Raw genomic sequence first — 11,711 nt, forward strand, 5'->3', positions numbered from 1 at the left:
GATGAGGTTGTAGGAAGTGTATTTGTAAGTAACGAAAAGGTGAGGGGATGGTCAGGTGATGCTGAGTCCTGCTGATGTAATCTCTCTACGGAATAACCAACCAAGTTAGAGTTACTAGGTATACTATAGGTAGAGCATTAAACTATCTATTCAACTAGCAAGGTATCGTGCAAGGATCGACAGCAAATAAAACAAGATTAAACGGCTAGATATCAACACCAACCAAACCAGACGCTGAAGCAACAAACGAAAAGTACCAACGGTAGATGGTCTAGGTATCTCATCTCCAACGACCGGCCCCCCCCTCCCTACATCACAATACAGCATCCGCATCCCTTCTCCTTCTTTGGCGCCTCCTGCGCACTCACCACCGGCGGGCTCCACCGCGGAGTCAGTCCTGCCGGCGGCGGTTCCTGCAGTCGCGGCATCGGGCTGTATCCCGAGCTGGTGCCGGGGCGAGCGCTATCGGCGGGTGTCTTGGCGCTGTCGGGCTGGGCCGGCGGCTGCAGGGGAGCTGGAGGAGCCGGCCGCGGTTTCTCCTCTTCCGGTTGCGGCTGTTCCTCCTTCTCGGGCTTGGGCTCCCCGCGGGGAGGCCCGTCCGGGCCGATAGCCAGCGGCGCAAACTCGCGGTCGTAGGTCGTCGGCGTGCGGCCCTCCCGGGCCCACTGCTCCTGCTGCAGCTTCTTGGCGTGCGTGGGCAGCATCTGCTGGTCCGGGGGCAGCCGCGGGTCCGGCTTGTACATGGTGGCCAGCCATGGCGGATCGCCCTCGGGCCGGTTGGCGGCGGTGGTGGGACGGCTCTCGCCAGACCGGGTCGTCGGTCGCGCGTTGGACACCGCACGGCTGCGGGGAGTGGTCTTGCGGGTCGTCGGGGGCGCGGACGTCTTGCGCGTGGCCGACGCCGGGGTCGTGCCGCGGGCGCCGCCGGTCTTCCGGGACGTCGGCTGGGACTGCAGGCCGCGGCTGACCGGTCGACTGGTGCTCCCCGGCGGGGTGGTGTTGTCGGTCGAGTCGACGGTGATGGGCTCACTGGCGCGACGCGGCTTCCCGGCCGACGAGGCGTCGTCTTCGTTGGTCGCGGCGCGGGAGCGCGAGCCGGAGAACTCTCGCGCCATATTCTCCGGTGACATTGGGGCCGGGCTGGAAGTCGGGATGGGGATGCGGGAGGAGCTCTTCCGAAGACCGGGATTGCGGTAGATGCTCGACGCGTTGTCGTCGGCGATCTCCTCGGGGCGACGGAGGTCCCAGTGGCGCCGGTCGGCGGGGGCGTCATCATCATAGGGCATCGGTGACCCGGAGAACTCGCGGTGGTCTTCATGCAGGCTGGGCCAGGGCTCGGTTTGCTCGGTGCGGGCAGAGGTGACGCTCATGGCGCTGTTGTGGAGGTCCTGGTGGCGACGGCCCGACTTGCGGTGGAAGAGGATGGCGGCCTGGTGCAGCTCCTCGCTTTCAATCTTGGCCAGCTTATCGCGGTGGATCCAGTTCTCACTGTCGGACTCGTCCAGGAACACCTCGATGCCATCCTTCAGGTCGCTGCGGCGGAAGGGGACATTCTGGGTGTCGACCGAGTCGCGGACGTTTCCCACGCTGCGGCTCCGCACGCTGCGTTCGCTGCCACGGCGGGACAGGCTGGCGTCGCGCCGACCGCGGGAGTTGAGGTATCCGGAATCGTGGGCGTAGGCGTGTCTCGAGAGGGAGGAGCTGCGAGAGCCTTTAGAGTTCCGGCGGGACCTGGCATGGGTGGAGTCATGGGACGAGCGGGATTTGGAGCGCCGGTTGGCGCGGTTGGTGCTCTACACGGTGTTAGCGTGTGTGGGTTGGACTGGAGGGGAATCTCATACACTGCGTCGGACGGGAACGGCGTAGTCCCACTGAGAGGGCTGACTGGCGTCTACGGTGCCGGACGGGGTCCAGACATCTGCGGAGTACGCTGCGGTGGCCGCACCCGCCATGCCGCAGCAATTTGAGGGGAATTAAGGGCCAGTCCAGCTGGACCAAGAGGACAGGGGGGAAGTCGGGAGAAGGGAAGACGGGGGTTTAAGAGAGAATTCGGCGGAGATCGTCCCGATCAGGCCATCCCAAATGGGGGTGGCAGGGGGGCGGGTGTGGTAGACGGCGTACGACACGGCCGGGCTTTGGAGATGAAGAAAGAAAGACAGACGGCGGTCAGGAAACCCGAAGGAGTAAATAGTAAATAGTCGGAGGATGCGGTCGAGAGGAAAGCTGTGGGTGGGAAAGACGGATGCAGTACCGTGGATGGAGCGGTACCGGGGATGGAGCAGAACCGTGGATAAGGGCAGAACCGTGGATCCGTGTTCGACCCGAGGATAGGCCAATCAGAGGGGCATTTAGGAGTCGAGATGAGGCGAGATGAGGTGGAATTGACGTTGGAATTGCAGGATAGCGTGGACGATGGGAATAGGAGGTGGGTAGGAGGGGTCTGAAGAGGGAGTGCAGTAGTGGTGTTCAGGATGCAAAGTAGATAAGAAGATAGAAAGAAAAGATGGGACCGAAAGAGAAGAGAGAGAGAGAGAGGAGTCCAGAGAGGAATCAAATGAAGAGAGAGGGAGAGAGAGACGAGGTTGAGGTAGAAGAGAGAGGTGGAAGAGAGGAAGAGAGGAAGAAGAGAAGAGATACAGGAGAAAAGAGGGAGAGCCGCTAGTCCCAACCTGCAACTGCCCGACTAACTGCTTCCGTATACTCGCGATCTATATGACCTGTCATTCTCGACTGTCTCTCGACCATTACGATTCCTCTTCTCTCCACGTGGGGATCTTTCCATTCCAGAAAGCACGAAAGAATGCTCTATCCACATCGTACGAAATACGTGATACCCTCTATTCTTTCGCCGCCTGATCCAACCGTCCCGACAGGCTCAACGCCTCCTTGACCAGCGCCCGTCGCGCCATCCGTTCCTCCTCGGTCCCCGGCTCAATCCCATCCGCCTTGAGGATCACCTGCGCCAGAATCGTCTCACTGAGCTTCTTGTGCTCAAAGTCCCGCGTCTTGGCGTCCGCCGGCGGCCGCGCAATGTACTCTTCCCCGAGCGGCGTCAGCTCGCGCCGCAGATACGCCAGCAGCGCGCGCACCTGCTCGCCCGCCGTCGCAAACCGCTTCAGATTCGGCGCCGGCGGCGGCATGCCTCCTGTTCCTCCCCCGGCCCCTCCTCCTGACGACGGCCCCGACGGCGGGGCGAGCCGTGCGTCGCCGCCATCCTCGTCATCCTCCTCGTCCTCCTCCTCACGACCCTGATTCTTCTTCTTGCTCTTGTTCTTGTTCTTCTTCTTCTTGTTCCGGGTGCGGTTGCGCCGGCGCGGCTCCTCCGCCTCGACGGCCGACCGGCTGGCGTCCGCGTCGGAGGCGCCGTCGCTGGGCGTGGTGACCTCGGACACGACGCAGAGCACCTCGGAGTGCTGCTTCAGGCCCTCGTCGGCGCAGGGGCGGGCGTCATCGTCCAGCAGGGCACCCTTGTAGAGCAGCTTGATGCGGTGCGGGTCGGCGGTGCCGGTGACCTCGGCGGCGCGGCGGCGCAGCTGCCCGACGTTGAGCTGCCGCTCGTTGATGGCGTACGGTGGGAATTGGAGCTCGTAGGTCGTGCGTCGGTGGCGGAGGAGCACGGTGTCCGGCTCAGTGTCCGTGTCCTGGTCGGCCCCGAGGGGCGGGTGCGCGTAGGCCGGTCCGCGGCGGAAGAAGTCGCGCCACGAGGAGGACATCAGGGCGAAGACGACGGCGGAGAGGAGGACGAGCGTGAGGGCGGTGGTGGTGGCAGCTGGGGTGGGAGTCGATGCGGTGGTGTCGAGGCGCAGGGTCTCGGCGAGCCAGGTCGGGGGCGATGGCGAGAGCACGAATTTCTGCACGGACGGAGGCAGATGGCCGGTGAGGTAGTCCACGTAGAAGGCACACGTCTCACCCAGGGAGGACTGGGATCCGAGCGATAACAACGGGGTCATGGATTGAGGGGACGCACGAGGCTGAATGTCAGCCGGCGTTGAAGTCATGAAGTTGGCTTTTTTTTTTGGGCGGAAGTGGGTCTTACAAATCACTACGTCGCCGGAAGTAGACCCCACGGTACTTACGCAGGACGCCGACAGAGAAGGTAGGAAGTGTATATATCGAAATAGTCTATCGTGATCATATCTATCTATACTACAGTCTCACCCCCCCGGGCGTCGGTCGTCCGCCAAACCATCGGCCCAGTCCGCTATTCTCGCTCCCGTCATTCCCCATCCATCGCGGCAGCCGGAAATAGTCGCCTTGCAGCCATTGCGGCTTGTCGGCGGTTTCGAACGTGTTTCGCACGCGATGCGCAAACGATTGGAAGAAGTTCTCTTCTTCTTCGTCCTCCCCCCCATCGAGCACCGTGGAGGCGGTCGCGGGACCCCGGACCGGCCGAGCGGGTCGCATGGCCTCGGCGCGCGGCGGGCGAGAGGTGGTGAACGCGCCCGTGGCCTCGTCGCTGCGACTGGTGGCCCGCGGGGAGACGCCCCGTCCGGACAGACCGAGCGAGCCCAGGCCGGTCAGCTCGCGCTCGATCAGATCGCGGCCCTCGCGCCAGCCGCCCAGCCCGTAGCCGGCCGGATTGTTCTCCATGTCGTCGTCGTCTTCCTCGAGGAGACCGAAGCCGCAGATGTTCTTGACGCGGCCGTACAGGTTGAAGAGGGTGGCGGCGACGGGCAGCAGGATGAAGACGGGGAAGAAGTAGTCAAAGCCCTGGCCGAGCGGGGTCAGGTCGATAAAGCGACCCAGGAGATGGTAGAAGGTGGTGCTCTGCCGGACGCTCGTGGGGAGGAAGGTGAGGAAGTTGTAGGCGATGGGGATGGTCAGGCGCGCGACGAGGCCCGCGTACCAGCACGCGCTCTCACCGTAGGTGTTGCGTCGGACCAGGGCGCGGTTGCCCCAGACCTTGGCGTCATTCACGCCCACCAAGGCGGCCCCACACATGTACAGCAACCAGGCGCAGGCAGTGACCTGGCGGCCGAAGTTGACGGGGGCGGGGTCCTTGTGGTAGGAGACGATGGACAGGGTGACGACGGACAACCGGGGGGCCAGGGACTTGATCAACTCCGACCAGATGACGCACCCGGAGGCGAGGGTGCAGAGGGCGCCGAGCAGGAGACGGATCTGGGGCACGAGATGGACGTAGAGGAGGTATCGCAGGTACGGGGTCAGGAGCTTGCCGCGGGGGAACCATGACGAGCGATGCGGCGCGTGGTGGAACTCCAGCTTCTTGGAGGCGGAGGCGTTGAGGATGGCCTGGAGGTCGGCGGCGAGCAGCACCAGCCGGTCCCATTCATCGACGAAGCGGGCCTTTTGATGGCGGGCGCGCTGGAGACGGCGGGTGAGGTCGGCGAGGTAGCGTTCGGTGATGACGGTGGGGACGGTGCGGGCGGCGTCGACCGGGGGGTCCAACAGGGGGGCGCGGTCGTCGGGGGCGGCGGACGGCTCGGCCAGGTCTTCGATCCACTCGTGAAACTCGCGGGCACTGCCGGTCTTGCGACGCTGCAGCTGGGCGACCTGCGCCTCGAGGGACTCGAGGTCGTTGACGGCGTCCATGAGACGGTCATGCAGCCGCGGGGCGTGGGCCTGCAGACGGCGCAGACGACCGCTGACGCTGGCGTTGCGGAAGAGCGTGCGGGGGATGGAGACGAGCCCATGGCCCATGAGGTAGATGGCGAGGACGAGACCCCACACGTAGGCGAGGGCCATGACGAGGCCTTTGATAGAGCCGAAGCGGAAGCCATTCTGGATGGAGATGTAGATGAGCCCGACGGCGGCACAGGCGAGGACGGTGAGCTGGTAGCGGGCGTTGGAGCGAATGGAGTACTGGAGCCGACGCTGGGGGTCCCGATAGCCGGAGTCGACGTATTCCCCGAGCAGGGGGAGGATGGCCCAGGTGAGGACGAAGATCAGCCAGTAGGCGATGCGCCAGGTGACGAGGAGCAGACGATCCGGGAGCCAGATGGCTCGGGGACCGGTCCCGTCCCGAGAGCTGGAGGCGAGATCGATCGGGACGAGGAGCACGACACTGGCGGGGAGGGCGAGGGCGAGAAAGACGGGGAGGATGAGGTAGGCCGGGGTGGCCCGGAGGGTGAGGAACCGACGGAGGAGGAGGAGGACGACGAGGGAGATGAGGAGGAGGGTGGAGGCGAAGAAGATGCTGGAGGCGATGGGGATGGGCATGTTACATGGTAGAGAGGAGAATCGGGAGGGAGAGAGAAGAAGAGAGGAGAGTGTGGGAGAGTAGAAGAGGAGGAGGAGAGTATGGGCGAGAGAAGATGGAGGGAGAGAGAGAGAGAGAAGGTGAAGTTGAAGTGGATGAAACGGGAAGTATAGAGAGCACGTGATGTCCGTTTTCAGACACTCGAAATAGTCGATCCAGACCATCCACAAGAGACGGAGAATCAGAGCATCGATAGACAGATATAGAATCGAACAAGTCGAATCGTAAATTGTAGAATACTCGGATCACTAATCTCGAGTCGTGCAACATCCCTGTTGTTGTCAAACGGCTCCTCTTCTGCCCGATCTCTCTCTCTCTCTCTCTCTCTCTCCCTCTCCCCTCTTCTTCCTCTTCTCTCCCTCTTCTCAACTTCTCTCCCCTCAACATCCATCCACCTCCCTCTCTTCCTTTCCTCTCCTCTCCTCTCCCCTCCTCGCTCCCTACTCCCTCTTCCTCTCCCTCTTCTTCTCTCTCATCTCCCCCCCAGCGAATGATCCCCCCTCCCCCTCCCCTCCTTCGCCAGAGGAGGTTGTCGACATGAATCCCTCCTTCAACGTCGCCGGCTCCATGCCGCGACTCGACAACAACCAGGTGATGATGAACTATGTCGCCCAGGCGCTCCAATCCCAAGGTTCCTACTCCGGTTGGCGCGCCGAAGTGCCCTTGAAAGAGCGCGTCGTGCGAGTCTATCAAATGTGGGTGACCGACCTTCTCCTACCGAATCATCGCCCGTTCCACCGTTCAACCCTGGAACTCGTCTGATGACCGACTTTCTGACTTCTCTCTCTCTCTCTCGCGCGACAGGTTCACCTCCCTTCGTCTCATCCAACCCCATCAGGACCTGCATAGTCTCGCCCAAGCCGCTCTGACCTTTGAGCAAAAGGCCTTTAAAGACGCTCAACAAAAGGTTCTTCTTTCTATTTTCCCCATCGCTCCCTTTCGGTCGACCTGCCGTACCCGGACCTCGACTAATTCCACCCCCCTCCCCCAGGTCGACTACGACAAAGAATGTAACGACAAACTCCTCCACATCCGTGACACTCGTGCCAGACAAGCCGCCGTCATGCAGAATGGCTTGATCCCCCAAGGGGCCCCCAAACCCTCCCCCATGCGCCCCGTCGGTCAGCCGCCCTTCCCACAACAACTCAATCGCCCACTCCAGCAACCCCTGCCCATGGGCATCAACGATCCCTCCCAGTCCCTCCCGCAACAGCGCCCGCAATCGCAGCAGCCCATGCTCCAAGCCCAACGCCTCCCCCAGCGGCCGGGCAACGCCATCGCCCTCACCGATGAACTCCATTCCCTCAACCCCCAGGAGTTCGACACCGTCTGCCGCATCGCCAACCAGATCATGGCCAAGACCCCCCAGGAGGATGTCGACAAGATCAAGATGAACCTGCAGAACATGAACCCCGACCAGCGTCGCTACCTCAGCGAGAAGGGCATGGACCCCATCGCCTATTTCTTTCGCTCCCAGGCCCTCAGCCAGCTGCGCCGCCACAAGAAGGCCCGCCTCGAGCTCTCCCGCGCCCAGAACGCCGGCGTCGACCCGAACAATGTCCTCCTGTCCGGCGCCGATCCCATGATGAACCCCCAGCAGCGCCAGATGTTCCAGAACATGATGAACCTGCAGCGCAACAACTCCTTCGCCGTCGCCGGCGCGCAGCCCAACCTCGACCCGTCCGCCTTCATCGGCAATGTCGAAAACATCCAAGGCCAACAGGCCGACGGGCTCCGCTCGCAAGAAGCCGGCCAGCTGGTCGTCCCCGCCAGCTCCTCCCAGATGAACCAACAGCCTTTCACCAACCCGCAGAATGTCTTCCCCATGGGCCAGCAACCGCTCGGGCAGCCCCCGCCCGCCAACCTCGGCGCCGCCGGCCTCAATCCGCAGATGTTCGCCCAGCAGCACATGCAGAATCCCGCCAACGGGCCCGCCGACCGCCCGCAACAGGCCACCCCGTCGTCCTTCCAGCCGCCGGCCCAACCCCAGAACCAGGCCCAGGCCCAGCGCGCCCAGGCCGCCCAGAAGGCGCAGATGGCCTTCCAGGCCGGTCAACCCAACGCCCATCTGCAGCAGCCCATGCCGCAACAGAGTCCCGCCATGCCCATGCTGAACCGTCCCATGCCCCCGGGCCAAATGTCGCCCGCCCAGGTGGCCGCCCAGGTGCGTCCCCCCTCGAGGGCGCCCGCCATGGGGCAGCAACCCTCCATGGGCGGTCAGCAGCCCATGCAGGGCCGCCCGCAGATTCCCCCCGGCCTGCCGCCCGCCCTTCAAGAACAACTGTCCCAGATGACCCCCGAGCAGATCAACCTGTTCTTGCACCAGCGCCGGGCCGCCATGGCCAACAATCCCGCCCTGAGAGCCAACGCCGCCCGAAACATGCCCATGCACCAGAATCTGTCCCAGCCCGCCCAGGGACAGCAGATGGCGAACAACCAGAACCTGCGGGCCATGAACCTGCAAGCCCAGCTGGCCGGAATCAACGGGGCCCAGCACCCCCACCAGATGGTCCCCGGCCAGCCACTCTCGGTCCAGCAGCAGCAACAGCAGCAGCAGCAGCAGCAGCAGCAACGCCAGGAGTTGTACAAAATGCAGTTGTTCCGCCAGCAGCCGGGGCCGGAGATGTCGAACGAGCAAAGCAAAGACATGGACCGCCTCCATTTCCCTCCGAACCTGCTCACTAACAACCCGAACATGGTGCCCAAGAACATCAAGACCTGGGGGCAACTCAAACAGTGGGCCGCCACCAACCCTCAACTCCTAGGTGGCATGGACCTGCAAAAGTTGTTGGCCATTCAGAAATTCCACTTTACGCAGATCCTCAACCAGAACAAAGACCGCACGCGCAACCCGGACCAGACCGGACAGGCTCCCTGGATGACCGCACCGGGACAACCACCCCAGCAGCCCCCGATGATGAATCCTCAGCAATTCCCGACCGGCCAGCAGCAGCAGCAGCAGCAGCAGCAGCAACCGCCGCCGCCGCCGACCAACATGCCCGCCCTCCGCCCCGTGACCGCACAGGACGTCCAGGTGGCCCGTCAACGTCTCGGTGCCCAAGTCCAGAACCTCTCCGATGACCAACTGCGTGAACTGCTCAACCGAAACCGACAGAAGCAGTACATGCAGTTGGCACAGGCCCGCGCCGCCCAGGTGCAGGCGATGGCCGCGCAGCAGAACCAGCAGCACACCCAGGTCCCTCCGCAGCCGGCCGCGACGGCCGCTCCCCCCGTCAAGCCAGAACCCCAGCCGCAGCCACCCCAGGGAACCAAGCCTCCCGCCGCCGCCGGCGGAAAGGCCGCCAAGGGCTCCACGGCGAACAAACAGCCGGCGGCGAAGAGGAAGATGCCGACGGAAGAGACCGCCGAAGCCCAATCCAACAACCTGGCACAAAGGGCCTCCCAAGCGGCTGCCGCCCAAGGTGTGGCGGCTCCGGTGCCTCCCAGGCCCAGCATGCCATTCACCCGAGAGCAACTGGCGGCCATGACGCCGCAGCAACGCGCCCAGGTTGAAGCCCATATGCGGCGTCAACATGGCCAGACCCGGACCCGAGCGGCAGCGGAAGAGGCCTGGAACAACCTCCCGGAGAAGATTCGCCAAGCATATCACGACACATTGAAGCAGGCACCCCCCGTGCAACCGGCCCCCATCACGCCCGATCAGCATGCCGCCATGAGCCAGCAGCTCCGGGAATGCACGGACATGCTTGGCCGGATGGACACTCTCGTCCAGTGGTTTACGAAGATGCCCGGCCAAGAAAAGAACATCCGCAGCTTGTTAGCAATGGTAAGTTCCGCTCCCCCTTCACCAACAGTGCGAATCGATCTAACGGTGAATATAGCGGATTCAACTGATGAGGCAATTCAAACCCACTCCGGACTGGACCATCAGTGACAGTTTTACCATCACCCCCGAATACCTCAATATGGCCATCACCTATATCAAGAAGCTCTTCAGCGCCATGATCGCCCGCGTCAGCCAGCACCAGAACCAAGTTCCTGGGCAGCGACCAGGGGGCCCCTCGGCGCCCGCGATGCCGCAGCCAGGCCAGAACAACATGCCGGCGCTCAATGCCACCAATTTGCAGCAGCTTCAGCAACAAGAGGAAGCGCTCCAACGCGCTCGACGGGCTTCGAGCCAGACGGCCGTTTCCGCTGCCTCGGCCGTGCCTCCCGCACCGTTTGGTGCTCCTTCCCCCCAGGGCGTCCCTCATGCGTACGGGCCGGGCAGTATGCCGCCGGAGCAGCTGAAGTTGCCTCCCCCGAAGAAGAGGAAGCAGTCACATGCGGGTGCGACTCCCACCTCGGCCACGCCCGGCACGAAAGCCCAAGCCATCAAACCACCCGACGCCAAAATGCCTCCGGCCGCCGCTGCCATTGGTGGGGCATACAAATGCAGTGTCACGGAGTGTCAGCATCACCTCCAAGGCTTTGCCACTCAAAGCACGCTGGACAAGCATGTCGAAGAGAGCCACAAGGAGGAGGCCATTGATGATCCTCTTCAGTATGCCATCGACAGTATTCGCAACGCGCTGGTCAAGGAGGACAAGAGCGAAGCGCCTGGCCTGAAGAAGGATGCACCACCGACCCCTGCGAAGGCCGGCGTGAAGCCCGAGACAGGCGCCGCTACCCCCATGGGCCGCGTGCCCAGCCAGCTTGGACCGAAGGCCGGTTCTCCCGCGGCCAACCAGCAGCAACTCACCCCGCGTGCGCCGTCTAGCAAGGGCCCTACTCCGGCACAGACGACCAAGGGCAAAGAGGGCAAGAAGGAGACCCCGAAGGCCTCGGAACCCGGGCCGTCCGCGGAGGTGGCGGTCAAAGACGCCTGGGCCGACAGTAATATCTCGCTGGAGGCCATCAACGACGCGTTTGTGGATCTGGGAGGAGACAGTGGCTTAGGCTTCGGTGCCATGGACGAATTCCTCAACGCGGACATGTTCACCAGCACGCAAGATACTCCCGACTCGGTGGAGAGCGCCGCGGTCACCCAGACCCCCAAGGACGGCGAGCTCCCGAAACCGGACGGCGCGACGGGCAAAGCGGCGGACGCAATCCCTGATGATAACTGGCTGCCTGCGGACTGGATCTGCCTCCCAGGGCCGTTTGAGAACGAGACTCTTCTCAGTCAGCCCAAGGTCGCTATCGACTGGGATGCGGTTGAACGGGGAGAACTCGACGAGTCGACGACCATACTTCTGTGACCGACAGCATCTTTTGGGCCATGCGCCCAGTGATCCCTATTCCCTTCTGCATACATATGGACTGATCTTTGTACATTACAGCCGAGCGAGTTTGACCTTGTCCTCCTTTTCCTTCGACATTCTACCCTTCCTACTTCTTCTTCTGTTTTCTAATCTTGGACTGATTGACGGATTAGCCACGGCGTTGATTGGAGCAAGTGAGACAAAACCGAAAAAGGCTCTTGACGATAGGAATCTAGAGAGTTTTCTGACGAGCTTCCGGTTTTGCTTCTTTCTTCCTGTTGTTTCGG

General features: G+C 62.8%; 3 protein-coding genes across 3 annotated transcripts; 1 reads left to right on the forward strand and 2 right to left on the reverse strand.

The window, feature by feature from the left end:
- Positions 1 to 135: 135 nt before the first annotated feature.
- Positions 136 to 2,617, reverse strand: BDV59DRAFT_171019 (uncharacterized protein; the record flags this gene model as incomplete). The annotated part of the gene is made up of 2 exons (XM_073688510.1): positions 1,842 to 2,617; positions 136 to 1,793 (listed from the first exon to the last, which is right to left on the reverse strand). Coding segments are annotated over exons 1-2 (1,591 nt in total), but the record flags the coding sequence as incomplete, so codon positions are not given.
- A 220-nt stretch (positions 2,618 to 2,837) lies between these two features.
- Positions 2,838 to 6,180, reverse strand: BDV59DRAFT_198949 (LMBR1-like membrane protein-domain-containing protein; the record flags this gene model as incomplete). The annotated part of the gene is made up of 2 exons (XM_073693256.1): positions 2,838 to 3,971; positions 4,159 to 6,180. 2 exons carry the CDS (start codon positions 6,178 to 6,180, stop codon positions 2,838 to 2,840), a joined length of 3,156 nt encoding a protein of 1,051 aa, XP_073551353.1.
- A 953-nt stretch (positions 6,181 to 7,133) lies between these two features.
- BDV59DRAFT_109467 (uncharacterized protein) lies at positions 7,134 to 11,614 on the forward strand. Its single transcript, XM_073686585.1, has 2 exons — positions 7,134 to 10,007; positions 10,063 to 11,614. Exons 1-2 carry the CDS (start codon positions 7,284 to 7,286, stop codon positions 11,419 to 11,421), a joined length of 4,083 nt encoding a protein of 1,360 aa, XP_073551354.1. The 5' UTR covers positions 7,134 to 7,283; the 3' UTR covers positions 11,422 to 11,614.
- Positions 11,615 to 11,711: the final 97 nt, after the last annotated feature.

Source organism: Aspergillus ambiguus, assembly GCF_047715705.1.
Source record: "Aspergillus ambiguus strain CBS 117.58 unplaced genomic scaffold BDV59scaffold_4, whole genome shotgun sequence".
NCBI classification, from domain to species: Eukaryota; Fungi; Ascomycota; class Eurotiomycetes; order Eurotiales; family Aspergillaceae; genus Aspergillus; species Aspergillus ambiguus.

Bases quoted from the DNA above. Each gene is read 5' to 3' on its own strand.
- BDV59DRAFT_109467 (XM_073686585.1), top strand. From the start codon at position 7,284: ATGCAGAATGGCTTGATCCCCCAAGGGGCCCCCAAACCCTCCCCCATG. The intron at 10,008-10,062 runs GTAAGTTCCGCT...CGGTGAATATAG, and splicing joins TCCGCAGCTTGTTAGCAATG to CGGATTCAACTGATGAGGCA.